The sequence below is a fragment of the Sesamum indicum genome, linkage group LG9 (assembly GCF_000512975.1).
Source record: "Sesamum indicum cultivar Zhongzhi No. 13 linkage group LG9, S_indicum_v1.0, whole genome shotgun sequence".
NCBI lineage: Eukaryota > Viridiplantae > Streptophyta > Magnoliopsida > Lamiales > Pedaliaceae > Sesamum > Sesamum indicum.
Window position 1 is genome coordinate 5,388,725 of NC_026153.1, and position 23,790 is coordinate 5,412,514.

The 23,790-nt window shown below is 31.2% G+C and overlaps 2 protein-coding genes across 2 annotated transcripts; both read left to right on the plus strand.

The window, feature by feature from the left end:
• Positions 3,579 to 9,768, plus strand: LOC105170704 (MLO-like protein 6). Its single transcript, XM_011091585.2, has 15 exons — positions 3,579 to 3,865; positions 3,972 to 4,029; positions 4,158 to 4,408; positions 4,550 to 4,666; positions 4,770 to 4,830; positions 5,135 to 5,223; positions 6,539 to 6,613; positions 6,772 to 6,866; positions 7,106 to 7,155; positions 7,233 to 7,273; positions 7,387 to 7,560; positions 7,685 to 7,720; positions 8,393 to 8,460; positions 8,583 to 8,643; positions 9,007 to 9,768. The coding sequence occupies exons 1-15, from the start codon at positions 3,743 to 3,745 to the stop codon at positions 9,469 to 9,471; spliced, it is 1,764 nt and encodes a 587-aa protein (XP_011089887.1). The 5' UTR covers positions 3,579 to 3,742; the 3' UTR covers positions 9,472 to 9,768.
• Positions 20,639 to 23,447, plus strand: LOC105170705 (protein indeterminate-domain 9). Its single transcript, XM_011091586.2, has 3 exons — positions 20,639 to 21,370; positions 21,504 to 21,903; positions 22,083 to 23,447. Exons 1-3 carry the CDS (start codon positions 21,223 to 21,225, stop codon positions 23,011 to 23,013), a joined length of 1,479 nt encoding a protein of 492 aa, XP_011089888.1. The 5' UTR covers positions 20,639 to 21,222; the 3' UTR covers positions 23,014 to 23,447.

The following is a 23,790-nucleotide window of genomic DNA, read 5'->3' on the forward strand; positions in this document are numbered from 1 at the left end:
TGCATATTATTTCTTGTCTTGTAATCCATTGTTGCAGACATGAAATTTGTGTGAACACAAATCAATCACGATTCCGCAACGGCCATTAGTCGTTTCTGCAAGTGTGACATTATGAATACATCCATCCGTCGGTCTTGGATTTTGACAAATCTAATTCTAAATACAAAGGAGGTTTGGATTCTACATCCATCCGTCGAGTCCTCAATATTCATACTATAATTTTTATTACCAAAAAGAAAATATTTTTGCACTATAAATAATTATAATTTAAAAATAAAGATAAATTCAATATTATTGATCATGGATGAATAATTGATGTAAAAATTTAAGTTTTGATCACGATTCAATATTTGTCATAATTTAAACTATGATAAAAAATTTTGTTATAATTTTTAGTTAATTATAACTAATATTTTAGTCTCGTTAGTTGGCAAAAATAAAAGTTAATATCCATTGCAAAGCTATGATTAATTAATATTTACTATATTTTCTTAATTATGATAATTAATTATAATAAAAAAGATTATATATTTACATAATTTTGCGCCGCAGTCGTCCCTTAACAAAGCGGAAGCTTCTAAAGCTTTGAAGAACAAATTACTATCTACGACAAACTGGAATAATGGGAGAAAATATTTAAATATATAGTGAAATGAACGTCCCATGCACATTAATAGATGTGCAAAATGTAATCGATTTTCATGGTAGCAGACAATCTTGTTTTCCAATTTGGAGGCCGTGACAACAATAACTTTAACCCAATAATTATAGGCTGAATGGGAACATTAAGAAGTTTGATTATTGAAAAAATAAATACATCACAAATTAATAGCTTGCCACATTTTAAATGGATTAATTATTACGTATGATGTTCTCAAATTTTAGTAATTGAATGATGATTCAATCAAACTTAAATTAATTATTTTATCCTTAAAAAAAGTCAAAATTCAACCATATTTTACTAAAAAATGGTCATATATATGAACCAATATAAAACTAAAACTAAAGTATATGGATGGCAATGTTAAGAAACGAATGTGAAGAACTAAAATGGTTTTAGACGTAAATTTGAGGACCTATTATAATACATATATATATATATATATATATATAAGGAAAAATACAAGTAACTCTCTTGTGATATCGCAAATAAGTAAATTACCCCCTTATGAAAAAATAAATAGCGATTTACCTCCCTGTATATTTAAAAATACAACATTTTACCTCCCTATAATTTTTAAAATGAAACAATTTAGCTCTCTGTATAAGGAGGTAAATTATTTCATTTTGAAAGGTATAGGGAGATAAATTGCTATTTCTTTTCAATAAGGAGATAATGTGCTAATTTTCAATATCATAGAAGATAAAATTACTATTCACCGTGTGTGTATATATATATATTGGTTGGTATATATGCATGACATATATAGGAATGTCTGAAAGACACCTCAAACAAGGGCATGGGCAGTTTCTTTCTACTGGAGTACTGTATGCAAATCTAATTTTCTATCAGTCATATATAGTTAATACATAAAAATCATACACTATTGCTCAAAATCCAAATCAAAATGAATTAATTTCATGGAAATTCAAGAACTTATCACTTCAAATTACTACGCAGTTTCCATATATTAATTATTAATATATATAACTTAGCTAATCACTTATAGAGTTGAACTACTGAATATATAACATCATCAATTTAGCTAATTTTGATGAAAGGGGCACCAATTGAAGAACAAATATTGCTAAAATTGATTAGGGGTACATTAATAAAAGAACATTAGTCAATGATATGTGCAATGGATAATAATATGAACGCATAATTATCATATAATCAGCATCATAATTGGATAATGGAACAATATTCCCGTCAATAACAAGCAAAAGAAGAAATTTCAATACTTCAATAATTATATAATAAAATAGCCAGTCAAGAATATATACTTAAACAATATATATATATACATAATTGTGGAGGGAGTATCTTTTATTTTATTATATATGTACGTATATTTTATTCGTCTTCATTTTTTTAATGAAATTTATATACAAACTTGTCAACTTATATAGAAAAGATAATTATAAAAAAAAAAAGAGAGATAGAAATAGTTAGTCAATAATTACTTGGTCAATATTTCAGTACTCTCTCATGCCTTAAAATTGCGGTTAGGGATGTTTTGATTTGTGTGCCATACCTTAAACTTAGAATATTGGTTTAGAAATGAGCTGTCCTAAACCGGTAGGTCACATATATACAAATATGCTTTGTTTATTCAACAGAAAAAAAACATATAAATTCAGAGTCAATTTCTGACCCGTGGCGATGGTCCTAATTGGGGCATAGTCCTAGAAATCTACTACATGCGTATTTTCTCATTACCTGTCTGCATGGATATAGCTCGCAGAATTTAGGGTTTTAAATTAAAGATTAATAAAACATGATTGCTTCCGAAAAAAAATAGTTTTACTCTTTATATATATATATATATATCATATGTATATTAAAGTGCTGAGGTTGTTAATTATGGAGTTACAGTGTGAAATTCTTGAATCTGTGGATTGCTAAGTGATTAAAGTAAGTAGCGGTCGGCTCTAAAATAGACCCTCTTTATGATTAATCAAATAATTAATTAATAGTTATGAATTTGGTGAAAGTGGTAGCCCCCCTCCTATAATCCCATCTTTAATGATCATTTATTCAATTATATATGCATTTCCATATATGGATGGTTGAGATATTCATATCTAATACTTTAAATTTTTAATTGAGATGATTGTTTATCATCGTATTAGGATCATATATTTATAAAATAAAGGTTGAAACATATAGAATTAGCACGTGAAAGGAGCATGCTAAGATATTAACATTAAACGATTCTTTTGTCTAACAATTTAAACTTTTATATGACGTGGTTATTTAACTATGATCAGATCGTATTGCTGTCATTTGTTTTGTTTCCTTCTTTTGTTGTTCCCTCAATTGGGTGGGAATAATATGTTTATTTGTGCAAGTTGTATTTTTTCACTTTTAATTTTAAATTATATAATAAATTTATGAAAAAATGCATCGATATTATTAAATGAAATGATGAAAATAGAATTTAAGATTTTAAATTATGGAAACCCAATTCTATTAAATAGTAGAAAAATTAAATGGAGTAGTGTTGTTTTTGGAGATCATCAAACATACAACTCTACACATATTTATGGTGTAATATATAATTTATAAAATTGACAAATCTAACGGCTGGCGTCATTCCATGAAGACAGTGATACCACACTCGGGTTTGACTCGAGGGAGTAACCAACGGTAAACGATCAAATTTTTAACAATGTAAAAAATCAGACACCAAATAGTCAAAGAAATCGGTGTATTTTAGGAATTGTTTGATCAAGTCAATGAAATTCCCATATCCTTTTTTTATTTCTTTTTTAACGCGTCCAACGGTCAAAGTCTTCATATCCACTTTCCCCATTTTACCCCTATTTCTTTCATTTTCTTCCAAATTTCTCCCTGCCCGCTCTCTCTCTCTGTCTATATATATATATAGGACACTTATTTATAGCTTGTTCTGGTTCAAAACCTTAACTCACTGTTTTTTCAGCTTTCATCTGCTTCAAAATTCCGCAAGCAGCCGAAGGTTTTTGATACATCTTTGAAGAGTAACGAAGTGAGCTTATTCAGGGCAGGTGATCAGTGAAACTCTGGGAGTTGCAGAGGCGGCGGAGGACAGAGAAAATGGCCGGAGCCAGCGGAGGAAGGTCGCTGGAGCAAACGCCGACGTGGGCTGTCGCCGTCGTCTGTTTTGTTCTGGTGGCGATTTCTATCGTCATCGAGCACATCATCCATTTAATCGGAAAGGTAAGAACATCCCGAAAACCTGGAATTATTATTATTATTTTTTTACCAAAATCCCCTTTTTTTACAACTACTTTTTTTATTGTTGATTTTATTTTTGAATTTGCAGTGGTTAAAGTCGAAACACAAAAGAGCTCTATATGAAGCTCTTGAAAAGCTGAAATCAGGTATATATGTGTGTGTGTGTGTGTGTTTATGAAATTCATGATTCCAAGTGAAATAAATATTAATTACTAATTAATTTCTAACAATTCATATTTTCTTCTTTTTTGGAATTTCCGTGGGATTGATAAAGAGTTGATGCTGCTGGGATTCATATCCTTGCTGCTGACAGTAGGGCAGGGTCCAATCTCGGACATATGTATATCGAAAGCAGTCGGCGCCACGTGGCACCCATGCAGCAAGAAGCAAGAGGGAAAGAAGTATCCGGCGGAAGAGGATCTTGGAGAGGACAACCGCCGGAAACTTCTCATGGTGGAGGAGGATGGCGGCGGCAGCTTTCGGCGAATCTTGGCGGCTGGCGGAACTGACAAATGCGCAGCCAAGGCATGAATGATGATGACTATTCTTTAGTTGCCCTTTTAAGACTTTTGAGCTGGAAAAAAAAAGGAAAAACACATGCACATATACGTTTATATGCATGAAATAACGTGGGAATTAATTGATATGTACTTACAACATTCGCAGGGTAAAGTTCCGTTTGTGTCCTCGGACGGCATCCATCAGCTCCATATTTTCATCTTCGTGTTGGCTGTTTTTCATGTCCTATATTGTATTCTCACCATGGCCTTGGGAGGAGCTAAGGTACCCTTATAAATTATATATTTTTCTAAATTAATTACTGCATAATCCACACACAGTTTGGCCCTTGACAAGACTTGAATCTTGATTTGTTTCTGGGTTTTAGATGAGAAAATGGAAAGCGTGGGAAAAAGAAACAAGAACAGCTGAGTACCAATTTTCACACGGTACGTGCAATCAAATTTAATCAAGAATTAATGTTTCTAATCATATATATAATTATAGTGTGTGTGTGTGTGTGTGTATGCATTTTGTGCTATGTGTTGTACCCTTAATTACTATCTCATTTGAGGCATCTCTTCACAAGAAACTTGTTCAACTCCGTCCAGAAACAGACAATGACTCGCAAAACATTTTTCATGTAATAATTATATATAGATATATATATCATCGTGATACTTTAAATTTGTGTTCAAATACAAATAAAAAAAACATGATTTTACAGTTATTGTGGTAATGACAACATTGCAGATCCGGAGAGATTTAGGTTTGCGAGAGAAACATCGTTCGGGAGAAGGCACTTGAGCTTCTGGAGCAAAACGCCTCTTCTACTTTGGATTGTAAGTTTTCACACACATTTACATACATATGTGACTATGGATGCAAACAAATACGATGCTCATCGATAATTTTATGTTTAGTGTACAAATATTTTAGGGAGAAAAAAATATTAAGTATGAATACTTTAATGTGTATGTAATTGAGTTAGGGTATATATATATTTATACATGTGAACACAAAGAGTATTGATAGCATCACTGGAAACTATATAGCTTTCTAGAAAGTATTTACTATATTTAGAAATTACAGAGTTTAAATTGGAAAATCATCACTTCAAAGTCCAAAATAACATTTAATTGGCAACACACGTAAAATTGTCCCGGTCGTGGTCGATTTTCGACCACCTCTACCATAGAATTAATCCTTTACATTAGTTTTATTAGTTGAGGGTGACAATAAATTTATTTATTTATTTGTTGAATATACAATAATAGCGTAGAGGGTCGACTTTTTATTTTTAAGTTGGAAATAGAATAAAAATAAATAATATTAGTGTAATTTTCATCATGTCAAACATGATGACATTTCCATAATTAAATTAATAGTATTTTATTTATTTATATGTATTTTTATACATATGAGATTTCAATAATTAAGGATTGATCAAGTTGTAGGGTCCCATATAATTGTATTTTTCGTATGTGATCAAAATTCAAGGAATGAAGAACGATTTATCAAATGTATGATCGTCATCATCACCTGCCAATCAGGGACAAAATTAGAAGGCAATTGCCCTTTCATATTGGTTTGACTTTTTCAATTGCCAAATTGCTGACTTTTTCTCTTGAGACTGATCATTATCATATCTACAAACACTAATTAAGTTTTGTTGTCTTAACTAATCAATTCCTAGAATTCTGTAAATTATAGACAAGTATTTTGAACTAATCTTTTTTCCTAGTAAGTACTTTATACACTTAATTGCAATTTCCGTGTTGTATATATGGATGCGTAGTGTTTCTGGTCCGTAAAAAGTTGATTTGGCAATTTAGTTTATTAATTTATCAAGTTTCGCAGACTAAGGACTTCTTTTGCTGAAATTATGGGTGAATCCAGATTTTCAGTAAGAGAAGTCCTCAATCTACAAAATTGATAGTTTGATGAAAAATTGTCAAATCAATTTTTTACAAGACCACAATATGAAATTTTTATATATACAAAATGAAAAATATAAAACCTACTTGGAAAATTGTTGTTCAATCTCTCTTATTGCACATGGGATTCCCTTAATTCAATGTTTGGTGGCATGTAATTTCAGAATTTAATGTTGTTGTAACGTTTCTTTTCTCATTTCCTTGTTTGTCTTCCTTGCAGGTCTGTTTCTTTAGACAATTCGTGAGATCTGTTCCTAAAGTCGATTATTTGACTCTACGGCATGGATTTATTATGGTATATTGCTATTTATTTTATTTTTTTTTTAATTTTTTGAGCTTGAGTATATATATCATATCGTATATATATAGATCACTTCGGTATAATTAAATTTAATTTTGACAATATATATATTTGCATGTCAAATCATTAATTAATTATTGTGAATTAATCAGGCACACCTCGCGCCCCAAAGCCATGCGAGCTTTGATTTTCAGAAGTACATCAGAAGATCACTCGAAGAGGACTTCAAAGTGGTTGTTGGTATTAGGTTGGTCCTTCATTTTCATACTTATTTTTTAAAATATCTTGAAAAATTTATAAACTCAGCCAAATGCCCTCCCAGACATCTTATAAGACACGACAAATTTTATTTTATAGCATTGGAAAATCACTTATAAACTCACCTAAGCACCGTCGTAATCAAGTTTAGCCTAAAATTCAATATATTCGCTGTAAAATTAGTCCTCTATCCGTAACTAATCGTTTCTAATTTGTTGCGTTTTTCAGTCCACCAATTTGGTTTTTCGCCGTGTTGTTCCTGCTCTTCAATACTCACGGTGAGTTGCGTTGCTAAAACTATTAAAAATAAGATCATTTAATATTATTATCTTAACACATTCGTTTTTGTGGACAGGATGGTATTCCTATCTTTGGCTACCATTCGTCCCGTTGATTGTAAGTGGTCAATTCTCTGCCCCCATACCCATAATTAAGTTGACTTTTTTTTTTTTTTTTCAATAATAACAAATAATAGATGGGTAGAAATTGAAATTTGGAAATGTGGACAGATAATATTGCTGGTAGGGACGAAACTGCAAGTAATAATTACAAAAATGGGTCTGAGGATTCAAGAGCGAGGAGAGGTCGTTAAAGGCGTGCCGGTGGTTCAGCCCGGCGACGATCTTTTCTGGTTCAATCGTCCGCGACTCATTCTCTACCTCATTAATTTTGTGCTTTTCCAGGTACTATTATTTCTTTATTTTTCTCATCTTTTTAATCATTAAAAAATTATATAATTACTTTTCTCTTTTATTATGATTTTTTACTTTTTTTTCTTAATTTTTTCCTAAATTTTGATTTTTGCAGAATGCTTTTCAACTGGCCTTCTTTGCCTGGACTTGGGTAAGTTTCATGCATATATTAATTATTAGATATTTTATTAATGTTGTTACCGAGTATATATATATATATTGTGATAAGACATTTTATTTTTCTCGGAGTAATGAATTTTAAATTTTTAATATTGATAGTTATTTAGCATAAAGTTGTTACTGAAAATAATTAGTAACATTTGACAATTAATAATTATCATTATTGATTATTAATAGTGGCAACTTTATTTACAATTCTTATGTATTGCTAAAAATAATAATAGAAAGATAATATCTAAATGAACGTCATTTAATATATAATTTGCTTTATACCATAAATATTTAATAAATAAGTTTGACCATATAATATTCACATATTTTGAATAATATCTATATATTGACTAGTTGGATAAGGATCCACTCATGTTACATGTGAGAAATTATTTATTACTACCTCTGCAGAATAATATTATTTCATCTTATATATGAATGATTTTAATTTAATTATGCCAACCCCAATTAAGGATATTCAAAGGAGTTTTTCAGCATTCATATATATATATATATATATATAAAATATGTATGTGTTAATTATTTAATTATTAAATATTCTATGCACGGTAGCTATATCTATTTTCCTCATCTACTATTTTAATTTAATTCAGTCAACTTATACATTAAATTATTTTTGTATTTTAAACAGTACGAGTTCGGGTTGAAATCTTGCTTCCATGAACATGTGGAGGATATCGTGATCAGAATCACAATGGGGTGAGCCTCACTACATGCATCAAATTGTTGCTCTCTTAATTGTTAATTTTGACTAAAATTAATTATTGAAGAATTTTCAGTCGCTAACAATTATTGGCATAATTATTATTATTTATGAGCAGGGTTCTCATACAAATACTCTGCAGCTATGTCACTCTCCCTCTTTATGCCCTTGTCACTCAGGTACATATAATTTCACCAAAATTGTTTAAATTAATTCGCGGGCAATCTCAATTGCATGTTGGTCCTCATATTTTATATACTGATTTTGTGTTTTGTTCTTAGTCAAGATGTTTTTAAAGATTATAGGATGATAAATTTAATTTAAATAATATTTTTTTAAAATATTTGTATGAAGCTTATGACATGTGTTATTCATTATAATTTTGTAATTAATATAATAACAAATTAAAAGAGTTTGTTAGAATTTTAAAATATAAATTGATAACTCCTCACTCTCTAAATTAATAACATCTGCAAAACACTTTTTCAATATGTTACAAGTTTTTAAACATTTGCTCACAATCATCTATCCTGTTGTCACAGATGGGATCGACCATGAAACCAACCATATTCAACGAACGAGTGGCGACCGCCCTAAGAAACTGGCACCACACAGCCAAGAAGCACATCAAACAAAACAAGCATTCCGCCCCAACAACACCTATGTCCAGCCATCCGGCCACCCCATCCCACGGCATGTCGCCTATCCATCTCCTACGCCACTACAAGAGTGAAATGACCGATAGTCTCCAAACCTCTCCAAGAAAGTCCAACTACGACATGGACAATTGGGAGTCGGAGTCCCCCTCTCCCACCCGGTTCCATGGCCAGGGCGACGCCTTTCACCATAACCTCGAGCTAGGCTACATGGAGCACAGGGTGGAGCTTGGCCAGCACGAGCCGAGCTCCTCCCAAGTCGTGCCGATGCCACAACCACCACGTGACCAACACGAGATCAATATTGGTATGCCGAAGGACTTCTCGTTTGACAAGAGAGCCAGTATATAACTAAAATTTGAAATTTGTGTCCAGTTCTAACAAAGTGATGGTTGAAGGTGGAGAAATCGGTACATGTTCTTACCGATTTTCTTGAGAAAAATCTGCCGGAAAATTGAGGTGTAGGAGAGGTTTTTGTTTCGTTTTAATTTCTTCATCAAACTTCAATTATATATGTGCATGCCTGTGAAAAGGAATCGGTCAGTGTAATGACAAACTATGACTTTCCTATCATGGGAAGATGAATTGTAATATTGTGTATATATATATATACATCGATCAAATGAAGGAATTGGATTTTTCACGCAAGTAATATATATACTACAAGAAGTTTAATATTTCATCATAATTAATTATTATAGTTAAAAATAAATAATTGTAATAAATAGTTATTGATCTCGTTATGCAACGATTCGCAAGTGGTCACAAATGTTATGCCTAAAAACTATCGTGAAATAATTTTCATGGTGGATAATTTAAGTTTTTATATCGATTTTTTATTTAATCATGGATAATAATAATTATTTACCATAATTTTTATTTAACCATGGGAAATATATTTTTTATGTGAATAAAATTAATATTTTTTTATTTTTTGTTGTTACCAGTGTGTTATCAAATTGTCAGTAATCTCATACCAATCTATTATAAAAAAAAATCAATTCTAATATAAAAGAAAAAGAAAAATCCTCTATACTTATAAACGACAGTTAATGACACTGTTGTACCAATTTTTAAATATAATAATTATATTTTTCATTAGATAATTTTTTTATTTATATATTTTATTTTTATTTATAATATATTTTAAAATATAAAAAAATATTTATTATATATACGTAGGAACAACGTGTTGTGATAGCTAATTTATTCAAACTACCAGTTGTGGCACGTCATTCCTACATGCATACAATAAGTAATCTTTTACACTTTAAAGTAAACTACAAATAAAATAAATATATAAGTCAGTACATTACATTAATAAAAAGAATGAAAGAAAAAAAAATAATTTATAAATTAATGTAAACTTTTGAAAAGTTGAATACATTAGTTATTTTATTATGAAGAGGCATTTTTTTACTTCACAAAATATTAATGAGACGATATCATTAACCATCATTTGTAAATATAAAAAAAAAATTATATTAATATAGATATTGCATATGTATGTACATACCCAAAACACAAAAAAAAAAATTAATAAATAAAAAAATAAAAAAAAATCACTACTTTCTCCTTATCATGCATGAGAGACGGTCAGATCATGTTGGGGCTTGAGATCATTCTCGGACCTTTGCAAGCCGACTGCAAATGGGCCTTCCACCATACGGGTTGGTCAGTCCAGGACCGGCCCGTCAATATCGCTGCTCTTAGGCCATCATGGAACAACAATATGACATTATGACACGAGCCGCGTTCAAAATATATAGTAAGTGTAATATATTTATTATGTGATTAATCAATTTTTTTAAATTATATATTAATTATATGATAAATTTATTATATTTATTATATAATTATTTTAAATTTATTTCAAACTCGATTTGAACTATAAGTTGAAGAAATGAGATCAATAGCCCAATTTAAATTTCTGACTTATTGCTATTGAGTAATAGAAGAAAACATGCTATAATTCTCCAAACACTTTTTTGAAAAAGAAATTAAAAGATTCAAGTATTGCAAATTGAAACTTAGATATATAGCTCAAATTATAAAGTATATTATTAACCTTGAAAATTTAAGCTAAGTATCTAATAATTTAATTTATTTTTCAACTCTACCTCCATACTGACTTTTATTTTTATTTTTATTTCAAACTTGGTTGAAAAAATAGATGATTTTTTTAACTGAAAGCGATGAAATATTAATATTTTTTAATAAGTTAATTATAATTATTAATATCAAATTTCTATCTAACTACTATAGATGATTATAATAATATATAAATTATTAATTAAATGAACTACTATTATTAAAATAAAACAAGGCGTATTATTAAATTGAATGAAATTGGGAAGAAGCAAAAGATTTTCTCCCGACATGAGAGTGGTAGCTGCCATAAAAGTAAGTTGAAATTATTGAAGCACATACCAAGAATAGTATAACAGCAGCAATCCCCACAGCCTTAGGGATAATGCAGTTTTATTTGCAACTACAAGACAAACTTAGGGAATCAAACCCACACAGTCTTCTCTTCTCTGGCCCCTTTCTATTTTTAATAGTTGTAAACTTCATTTTGGTCCCCCAACTATTTTTAATGTCATTAAGCCCCCTTATATCATGAAAACATACCCTTTTAGCTCCTCCAACTAAACTAATCATATCCTTAAGGGCTAATTACATTAAACCAGTTTAAAAATATAATATATTTTTTTTTTCAAGAAAGTTTAAAAGTTTCACTTACACTCTCTGAAAATTCTTCCTTTACACTTTACGTTTTTCTGTTAAGATTTGGCAAAAATACTAACGCTAACAAAAAATTATATATATTTTTTTAATTTTATCCCTCATTTAATATTTTTATATATATTTGGAGTGATGTTAACATCATTACAGTAATTTCCTTATAAGTATAAAATTATTACATGAGAATATTAAATGAGGGGTAAAAAGAAAAAATTATGTAAGTGTTTTTTTTTTTCCCTAACTTCAGCATTTTTCATTCAAATCCTAACAAAAGGGGGTCAGGTTTAAATAGTGAATTTTTAAAGGGCGTGTAAGTGTAATTTTAAAACTTCTTTGAGGGAAAGTGTAATTTCGCATTCTCATATGGGACCTAAGGATAATTAACTCTATTCTTAGAATATTGTAATTATCTAACAGCAGTGACATATTCGATGTGTGCGCTTAAATGTACTGCATGTATAATTTAACATATTTATGTACTTTATGTGATAATTTTTTTCATTATTAAAATATTCTTTTGGTTAATTTATAAAAAGACATGGTTGAAGAAGTTTGAATGTTGAAGGGGGAGAGAACGAAGAGACGGAACTAAATGTTAAAAGAAAAGATGACAAAAAAGTAGCACACTCGGTCGATATAGCAGAAGAAAAAAAAGATGGCAAAAACTCCAGATTCTGGCACGGTCCCGGTCCAATTCAAATTCAGTACGTATAGACTCATCATTTATCTAATATTTTCTAAATATATGGTTCACGTGAAATTGTAAAACTAAAAAAATTTATAAATATTCGCCTTCTTGTCTCTTGTATAATTTTTGCTATCTTAATATTTCTACGACCTCAAGCATTTCTTCTATACTACTTGTTTATTTTAGGAATAAAAAAATTATAATCAAAGTCTTCCCGTCGTAGTTTTCTGATTTTCTGTCTTGTAGGTCCATTATTGAGAAGAGTTTAGGCATATTTAATCCATTTGGGAAGAACATTCTTTACTGTGGTGTAAATACAATATCAAACAAATTTACATGCATCACACACCTGTTTTAAGTCCTTCATGCTTAAATATTATGGGTTATTAAATATCTGTTTTAATAATGTACCGGACCATTTTGTAAAATTTGTTAGAGAAGAGAATATTTTGCATTTTATAAATTTTTTTCTAATTACTGCATGAATAGGCACAAGTAACTTAATTTGATTTTAAAGTGTTTTCAGATATTATCGTAATTTGTAGCTATTAATTATTTAACAAAGATCTATATTGATTGAGAAACACATTAATATATTAAACAAAAACTAAGCAGAAATTAAATGCAATTATATAATTTTTCAAATTTCCCTAAATACATAGAAATAGAAGAGGTAAAGCTATTGTATTTTCTTAGCTAGACGGGGCAGAATGTATATTTTTTATAATATAGAGAGGCAAAATATAAGAAAGATATATTTGAATGGGGCAAAACTGAAATTCAACATTTTTAATTAGCAAAATCGTTGCTGCCTGTTTGCCGCCCCGCCCTCCTTGTCCATTGCTGCCCCTTGTTTACTGCTGCCCATTTCAGATTGAATGATTGTCCCCTCATTTATACATATACTTTTTATTTTTCTCATAAAGAATTTGTGCGGCTTCATTCTCTGGATACGGCAATAATCTTCAAAGTATAAATCATTCACAAAATTATTTATGGAGAAAATTGAACTCAACTCCAAGTGCCTCATATCATATGCCCTTCAAATTATAAATTACTAACGTAGTACAATATTTTTCTGTATATATAATAAATAATATTTTATATTTTAAAATAATAATAATAAAACTAATTTAAGCATAGACAATTAATAAATTAGTGCAATAATGTTATAGCGTCGTTTTACAGCTATAAAGGAAACTAAATGGACAATATCTGTTTGGGAGTCACTGGGTCTCTCAGTTACCCAATATATAGGGTAAATTATCATTGTTTTTTTAAAAAAAAATATAGAAAAATAAATAATATTTTATTTATTACAAGAACTTATGTGAAAATTTCGAACATCACGAAAGATAATTTTAATTTATCCTATATGTGTATATATATATATATGTATGCCGACACCTAACCACTATATATATAGAGAGAGAGAGAGCATAATAGTGACTTATGAGAAAAGGGTTTTACAAGTAAAATCAGTTTGTGAGTGGTAGGAGAAGAGAGGAATCAATTAATGGAGATGGCTATTTTGGGAGGGGTAGTGGGGAAGATGAGCAGGCAATTCTACGCTTTGTTTTGTTTAGGTGTGCTTCTCATATCTGTTGCCATAGCTCAACGCTACTCCTCCGTCTGTGCTGACGACCAGGAACTACTCCCCGGTGACGGCCGACGTGAGCCCGCCAACCGCCGCCTCCGGTCCCTGCCTGGCTCTCCTCTTCACCGCCGCCCCCTCCACAGTCATTAGAGGCTTGATTTGGTCATGACCAGGGCGGAGCAACGCCGCTCCTGAACACATCAGCTACCCCTTGATTGATTAATCAACGTAACTGCTCTTTAGATTTCCCTTGTTTTTTTCCCTGCAAATTGTTGCAGCTAATCAATTAATCTGTTGTTTATCTGTCCCAATTTCTCTGAGTTATGATGATAATAAATAAAATATATCTGTCAGCATAGCAGAATGATTGCACTTTAATCCGTGTCCCAAAATTATTGTCCACTTATAATGTATAGTATGATGATGTGCAAATAAGTGTGAAATTATCAAATTATTTTATTCTTGCATAGTGTTTTCTTTTTATAATCTTACTATGATTGCTAAATGTTAAAATAGTAATATTTGTTATAATTACAATTGTATTGATATTATGTTAATTAATTTGTGAAGAAATATTAAGAGTATATTATTATACTTTAATAGTTAAATTAATTTTATAAATCACTAGCAGCACCCTCGTGATGAGAAATCTATAAGGTCTAAAATACGAAAAAAAATATAGTTTTAGTCGTGTATGTTTGGATAAGTGGCGACCACCATCCTCTAAGCAACACTTTGATAGTTTTTTCAATAATTTAGTCTCGTGACTTTAGAATTTTTATAATTTCAGTTTTTTTTAATTAATTGGACTAAAAAATTGCATATGACTTGTGTTTTACCCAATTATATTGACTATATATGCTGCCAAAAAGAGAACAAAATTGCTAGAATTTCAAATTTACATGACTAAATAACTTGAACTTAAATCCACATATTGTCGATTTTTATTTAAATATTTGAAGAGTTAATAAAATATTGTTGTCAAGATATTAAATTTTCCACATATTGTTTGTGGACTTTTATTTAAAACAAATACAGGAAAATTCAAATAAGTTTATATAATAACCTTTGTGTACGAGTTTTATAAGTACTGCTGTATTAGTTTATTTGAAACATTTTATAAGTTTTATATTTATTATAAGATGTTTTAAGGGTTTAAAAATATTAAATCTTATCTCAAAATTAAGTTCTTAAAGTGTTTGAATAAATAAGATATTGAAACTTATAAAATATTAGATTTTTTAGCATAATAAGCTCTTCATTTTATAATAATCAACAACCAAGCCATCACATTATTAGGATTCAAATTCATATAAATAATTTTTTATTTTTTGCTTTGAGGAAAAAAAGTAAATTATATGAAAATTAAAATTAAAATTGTGAGAGTGTTAGCTTTGTCTCTTGGAAGTTAGAATTAAAAAACCTCAGAGAAGATCTTATAAAAAAAGATGTGCACTTACTCTTCTTTAAAGAACTTAGAAAATTATTTTGGAAAAAATCATATATACAAACTATTAAGAAAATTTATTAAATAATTTTGTTAAAGTTATATTTTTAAATATTTTAAAAAATTTATATCTTATAAAATATTTTAAAAACTCTATCAACTCGGAGTGTGTGCGCTAAAACTAGTTTAGTGTAAATGAGTAGGCAAGAGGGCTGTATACGTTCCATAAGTGGGCTAACGATGTATTGGGCTATCGATTCTCAAATTTTCTGTCTTAAAATCAGCAGCCCCATAAATTGAATTGTCCCTCCGCACACTACTCATGAATTTCGAAAGAAACTCGGTTGAATGCATTACAAACAGTCAAAACATTCAACAAAGTACTAACAATGCTAAAAACAAACTGCACAACTTAACTCAACTAAACCAATTTACCCCCTTCATTGCATAAGAAAGGTCCTAGTATCCTCAATGAACCGTCTAGCCTGCAAATTTATGTCCTGGGCGGATTTCTACCCTAGAATAGCCTTTGATTTCGTGCCCGCCAAATCGTCCAGCAGATAGTGAGAAAGAGATCCCGATCCCACCGTCCCACCTTTCGGTGGACCTCTCGGAACCAGCCTTCCGTGCTAGCAAGGACACAGTCAACAGACTTCCAAGGCAGCCCGAAAATGGCCCGAACCAGTCGTGTGAGGCTGCAGAAGAAGAGAACATTCACCACATCCTCCGTCGTCGCGCCACAGCACCCGTAGCCATCAACTAACCTAATTCCACGACGCCTTAATTGCACAGTGGTCGGCAGCGCTTCGTGCACACTCCTCCACGTAAACAATACTGCCTTTGGCGGGGCTTTGGAGCTCCAAATGAAACCTCAACGTTGATCACAGTCCAAGCATTCTGCGTCCCCCGTATCGCGCGAAGTTTTATTATAACTTAATTTCAATCTATAATTTATTTATATAAATTTAAATTCTTTAATAATTATCAATTAAATTCTAGGAACGTCACAAAATTGAGGTTTTTTTAATATTATTCTCATGGGTTCTTTTTATAGGGCTAATTGAATTTCTAGCTTACCTAAATACTTTTAAAAATATTTTTTCCATCCTTAAATATATTTTCAAAATTTGAACACGCAACAAATTCATAATATATTCCTACGTCCAAAGGCCAATCTTCCTGAACAAGGGGGCCCCATGAAAAGCATAAGATTCCCCCCCCTCCTCCCAACTTTTAGAGGGACGTGAGTGTCTCGTGGGCTAGAGCGACATCTCGGGGAAGAGGTACAATCATCTCTTGTCTTGCATACCTCCAGTTGGATTCTTCAAACAGCTAAATATTTTAGATCGAATATAAGTGATTGATTTTTATCAATAATCTGCAAAATGCATATTGAATCTCTCAGTTGAAAAACCTACAAAATAAGTCGATGTTAAAATTATATTGAAAAAGTTTTCATTTCAGTGATTAAGTCAGGTGGAATGTAAAAGATAAATATAAAGGCCGTAAATGGTTAAGGAGTAAAAGTTATATCTGGTTTATGAAGGGTGATATTTTATATGTGCCGTCCAACTGTACGATTTCACGTGAACAACATATACCAAAATAATTGAATGACCGTGGTGAATCCATACATATTAGGGATTTGAAGGCACCATGACCGGCTCATAAAAAAATCTAATTTTATAAAATAGATCCAACATTTGTCACCAGAAGAAGATTGGATACGACCTTTGTAAGATTATTCCTGCATCACAAACATATGTATCCTACTTTTATATCTATATTCAGAACTCTTAGGGTACAGAAAATCAATTTATGAAATATTGGCATCATATTAGTTGTCATTATTAATAATTACTGACATATTTATATCGAAAAGATGAGTTTTATATGCCCACAAAATATAAGTATTTTCACTAAGTTGTCACTAATTATCATTATACATGTTACTAATTATTTATAATAATTTTATAATCATTGTTTTATCATTAATTACCACCAATAATTCTTATATAATCGTTGTCGCTATTAAAATTATAAAAATAATTGTAGTTAGAAAAAATCTCCCACTTAATACATATAATTAATGATAATTAGGTATGTTTAATTTGAAATGAAAGTAAAAATAACAAAATAATGTACGTCCAGAGTTTTACAACAGCATTTTTCATTAGATATCTTTATATAATGTTTCGTTTTCGGTAAATTAACATCTTTGTACTTACGTTAGTTATTACCATTGACTTTTTTTTTTCTTATAAAAAATTATAATTGTATTATCAGATGATACACGGTCATATTTCTCAATAACAATCAATTTATAAGGAACAATTTGACGGTAGGTGAAATTATATTTTTAGTCTTATATGATAGATAGTTCAACATTTTTAATTATTTGCTTTATGAAATTTTAAAATGATTCAAAAATTAAGATAACTCGACATATATATTTAGTCTTACGAGATTTTCAAAAGGATCTCAAAATTGAGAACTCGACACATTTAGTCCAGTAAATTCCGTAAAACAGAGGGCCAAATGTGTTGAATTTTCTCAATTTGAAAATATTTTGAAAATTTCGTAAAGTAAGTACTAAATGCATCGAGTTTTTTCAATTTTGGACTATTTTGAAAAACTCATAAAATAGAGGATCGACTATAAGTCTTGAACCCCAATCCTATGGAACTAAAAGTGTAATTTTAGTGTAGCTAGACAAGTCTAATGATTCTTATACTATAGACAACATTAAGTACTAAAAGGGAGAAAGCCAACCCCCTCTTGCTCAACTCATAATTAGACTCATACCAGAAAGAAAAAAAGACTTTCAAATGACTTTATATTTTTCTCTCTTATTTTTTCGTTTCTATTTAAGTGGACATATTGGCGGTCTAGCTTAATTAATAAAATTGAGATCTTATGACTCTAAAATTATGTGCTCGAATCTCATCAATATATGGAATATTTCTATTTTAATAACAAGTGTAGTTTTTTTTTTTTTTGTGGGGGGGGGGGGGGGGGGGGGAGAAATGGTCCAAAAACAATAATGAGATAATTATTTTTGAGTGTATATATAGGAGGGTGGCTGTAAAGCCTATCCACTTTTCTTTCTCTAACCTTTTTGTGATCTTATGTTTGATTCTATCTTTTACTATAACTTTTACTTTTTTACATTTGTGTACTCAAATGTCTTTCTTTGAGTCATCTTTTATGGGTAAAATATTCAGTTCATAATTATAAACTATCAGGTAATTAAAATGATATTTGAATTTGAGCAATTAAGTCTTATAATCTTATAAAAATTTTATAAAATTAAGTAGCCATGAAACATTGAAAAAATTAATACATTGATGAATTAGTAAGTGGACATACACATAAACGAGATTTGTCTTGTAACTGAAATTGACCAAAAGTAGAAGCTTGGAGTTTCAAAGTAGTCTACCATTTTAGTAAGTTAAATTTGTCCCATCATTTTACTTTGAGTCAAAATTTTCGAATTTTGCTAGTTATATATATTTTTCTAATTTTTTTATAACTATATTTGAGCAGTTCCCAGATTTAAAAATATTTAGGCTTCATTGTAACTTTCATCCTACATATACTGAGGATTTGAGGGAGCTTTATAGGTTGGTGTAAAGTTGATTTAATAATTAAGTCAATTACTTATCAATTAACGTGAATTGGAAACTCTTTTTGCTAGAATTTTCAAAACTCTGTCGCATTTTTTCACATGCATATCACGTGAGGACATAAAATTGGAAATTCTAAAATTTTGATGAAAAAAAGACCTCATCAATCCATCAAAATTGACAACTTTGGTGGACTATATATATATATATATATATATATATATATATAATCAAATCAATTTTTTACGAAATCAAAACTGCCACACCTCTACATATATATAACAAAAGTTGCAATTAAGCCAAATTTTTTATACTATTAAAAAAAATGGTGTTATCATTGAAACTTAATCATAATAAATATAAGATATTCAGAATGTACAACCAAAAAAACATATTTTTATCTTGAACTTAATTTATAAATGGAAAAAGTGCAATTTTAGTCCTATAATTTATAGGGTGGCATTTTTAATCCTGCAGGAATTAATTTTTTATATTTTGTCATATAACTTTAAAATTTTGGTAATTTTAGTTATCATTCGACAAATTTATCCAAAAATTACATGTAACCTACACATGACCAAATTAAAATGCAAATTTAATCCTGTAACTTAAGAAGATCTAGTTGTCATTTTTAATTTGTCTTGCACGAATTAATTTATATAAGGCTAAAATTACAACTTAATTGGGTTATGTGCAAATCATATGAAACTAAATATTGTCAAAATTTTAAAGTTACAAGACTAAATTAAAAAAAATAATCCGCATAGGACCAATAATGCCACCCCCATAACTTACAGGAATAAAATTATATTTTTTTCCTTTATAAATTTCCATGGACTTGATTATTCAACTATAATATTCTATTTGCACTAGAAGAAATATGATTTTTCGTATTCTATAATTTTTCTGAACTACATGGGACTTATTTATTAGACGAAAGAAAATATCAAGGGTGCTAGATGTCATTTTCAAACCATAGGGGATCTACGTATAATTATGTCAAACCTCATGGGAATGGATTGTAATTGTCCCTACAATTAATTACTATATCTATACTAATATAAAAGAGAAACGCCCCCCACACTCATAAATGACAATTAATGATATTGCCGCACTAATTTTTTGTAAAGTCAAAATTTTTCTTCAATTGATAATTAATTTATTCTATTTTTTTAAAATTTTATATTAATTGATAATTAGTTTTTATTTAATTATTTATTTCTTTTTCCTTTATATAATTGTATTAAGTTTGTTTGACCTTAGTTAATATTATTAATTTACTACAATATTAAGTTGTGGTCATTTACCGTGCATGAAAAAGTCAATGTTTTTATAATGTTGACAGCTGCTTGTACTATGTCGACACATTCTCCACAAATACTTAATTCCTCGAGAAAATCATTAATTCATCCTACAATCTCAATTCCCTCTTACAAATGAGACTGAATTATTCTGGTGGTAAGCGAAGAATGTTAAAGTTGGAGTATAAGGTGCAGGCTGATGAGTCTATAGCTGAGAGATTTTCAGAGTATAGGACTCAGCAGCCGTACGTGTGAGAGATAAGGAGAGAGAAAGAGAAGAGAGAGAAACATTAACTCTCCCCCACTGAGCTGCTACCTGCGGCTGCTAGCTAGGAGGTTTCATCGTATATGGAGTTCTTTTCTTTTTGTTTATCGGCAAATTAAAGAAAAAAAACATGCAAGGAAAGAAAAATCTCAGCGAAACAAACTCCACTGACGTACCCCAGTTAGGTTCTTTGTAGTACTTCTCCTTTTTTTTTTTTTAAAAAAAAAAAATTTGAGGGAAAAGAAACCACTCTACAACTCTTCATCAGGGCATTATCTATTTTCAGCAAATTCCTTGTTTTTTTCTGCCTGAATACCACCTAACTGCATCAGCTTTTGAGCTTTTAATCTCCTCTTCTACTCTCTTGATTCTTGGTTTCTCCTTACTGTTTATGGTTCAAGTTTCCGGAGATTTTTAGCTTAGCCCGACAAAGATGATGTCTGCAGGTGATGGGCTTCCCTCAGTTCATCCTGCTGCTTCCATGAGAGGCTTCGTTCAAGCTCCCAACCCCAACCCTAGTACTAATCCAAACCCTAATTCAAATCCATCCAAGAGGAAAAGGAATCTTCCAGGAACACCAGGCAAGCACACATACACATACATGTATATATGTGTCAGGTGGCTTTGTGTGTGTGTGTTTTGTAGCTATCTTGTATCTTCTTTTGAGATGGAAGCATAAAGGAGATTGATTTTGTTAATTCTGTGTGCATGCAGATCCAGATGCAGAAGTGATAGCGCTATCTCCAAAGTCCCTGATGGCAACAAACAGGTTCGTCTGTGAAATCTGCAACAAGGGTTTTCAGAGGGACCAGAACCTGCAGCTACACAGGAGAGGCCACAATCTTCCATGGAAGCTCAAGCAAAGAACCAACAAAGAAGTAGTGAGGAAGAAAGTCTATATTTGCCCTGAAAAAACATGTGTTCATCATGACCCTTCAAGGGCACTCGGGGATTTGACAGGAATCAAGAAACATTACAGCAGAAAACATGGCGAGAAGAAATGGAAGTGTGAGAAATGCTCCAAGAAGTACGCTGTCCAGTCTGATTGGAAAGCTCATAGTAAAATCTGTGGGACTAGAGAATACAAGTGCGACTGCGGAACTATCTTCTCCAGGTCCTACATACACTTCTCCCTCTCATTTTGTATAATACTTAATTATTAAAGAATTAATATTCATATATATCAAGAATTGAATGAGACTGGAGTATGATATAATTAACAAATAACTGATTAAGAGTAGTATTTTTGGTGGAACTGAGTTTTGTTAATTTGTGTTAATTTTTATCAAACAGAAAGGATAGCTTTATCACACATAGAGCCTTCTGTGATGCATTAGCCCAAGAAAATGCAGGATTAACTACTCCATTTCCATCTGCAAATTTGAACGTGAGAAGTCATGATGAATTGATGAGTGGGGGGCCAAACAATCTTCAAAATGCTGGAAGCTCCCGTTTTTCTGGGGTGTTTAGGACAGAAATTAGGGGATTCGAATCAGAAAATCAGCTCAATCTTGATTTGCAGAAATCCAGGCTCCCAATGTGGCTAGACCATGCAAATTCTCATCATCTCAACCCCATTGGAAATCCAAGTTGCAGTTCCAATGCTAGTTTCTTGGTATCATCAACTCCAGCCAGCTGCTTGCCTGCAGAACTGGTTCAAATGGCTTCTTCACAGACTCAGTGGTTGAGTAGAGGACAACAGGAATCACTTGCAGGTGGGAACAACATTAATGCTTCATCGTCATCTGCATGGCCTGGATCAGTACCAAGAGAGGAAGAAGAAAACAAAGGAAATTTGTCTGAAGCCATAAGTTCACTTTATTACAGTAACAACCAGAGTCAGCATGCAACCAACCCCCCACCAGCTCCCATGTCTGCTACTGCATTACTACAGAAAGCAGCTCAAATAGGGTCAACCAGGAGCACCAGTTCTGCAATCTTTGCCACTGGTTTTGGGCTCATGAGCTCTCCTCTTCCCAGTCTCGGCAGCTTCAGCTCTTTCAACCAAACCAGAAACGAAATTCATCGGAATCTTGGGAAAGGAGAGAACGACAATAATTTAAGTGGATTCATGGCTTCCAAATCTGAAGCTGAAAACAGTCTCACCAGGGATTTTCTTGGAATGGGAGAAAACGAAAACGAAAACGAAAACCAAAGCCGGCGTTTCTTGCAAGAAAATTTTGATCAGTTTGCTTCCATGGGCCATTACAGCAGAAATCACTGAGCTATCCAAGTGGTAAAATTTAGAGTTACAGGGGGGACATTAAAAGGGAGGTTAATTAAGGTTAAATTACAAGACAAAAAGCTTCCATAAGAGTACTGGACAGCTGCTGCAAGAGTCGGAAACAGAAGAGATCTTGTGAACTGTCAGAGGGGGTGGAGTGGGGGGAGCTGAGGGTCCACTGCACGTCCGAAGACATGACAAAAAGTGAGAAGGGAATCACAAGGCAGAAATTGGGGTTACTGCATGTAGAAAGTTTTGGTGCATTAATTGTTGTTTCTAGGGTTTTTTTATATCTGGACCACAAAACTTTGTGAGCCTGTGAATAATGTGCTCATTCAGGGTAGTGGTGTAATACTGTTGTGCATCTCCATTTCCGTTTAAGGGATTATTCCTTCCGCAGACCTCCTTTATTTACATTTACCCCTCTTCAACTATAGCTATAAATTTGAATATACAAGTGACTTGCACCTTATATGTACATTACAAAAAGAGCCCGTATTAGCGACGGAAGTTACGAGGACATTGCCAACAGTATGATGTTTTTTTTTTTTTTTGTTTGGACAGAATTAGCGATGACTTACTGAGTGAAGAGTATCCGCCTCTAAAAGCAATGTCGGAAAACAATCCCGATGCTAGAAGACGTCCGTCGGAAAGTTTTTAATGGAATTCAGATGGTTCCATCTAAGTTGTCCGAATGTCCGTCAAGGGAATGGAAAATCAAATGTTGGTTTTCCGATGGAAAATTCGTAACAAAAAAAGGTCGCCATTACTTTTTAA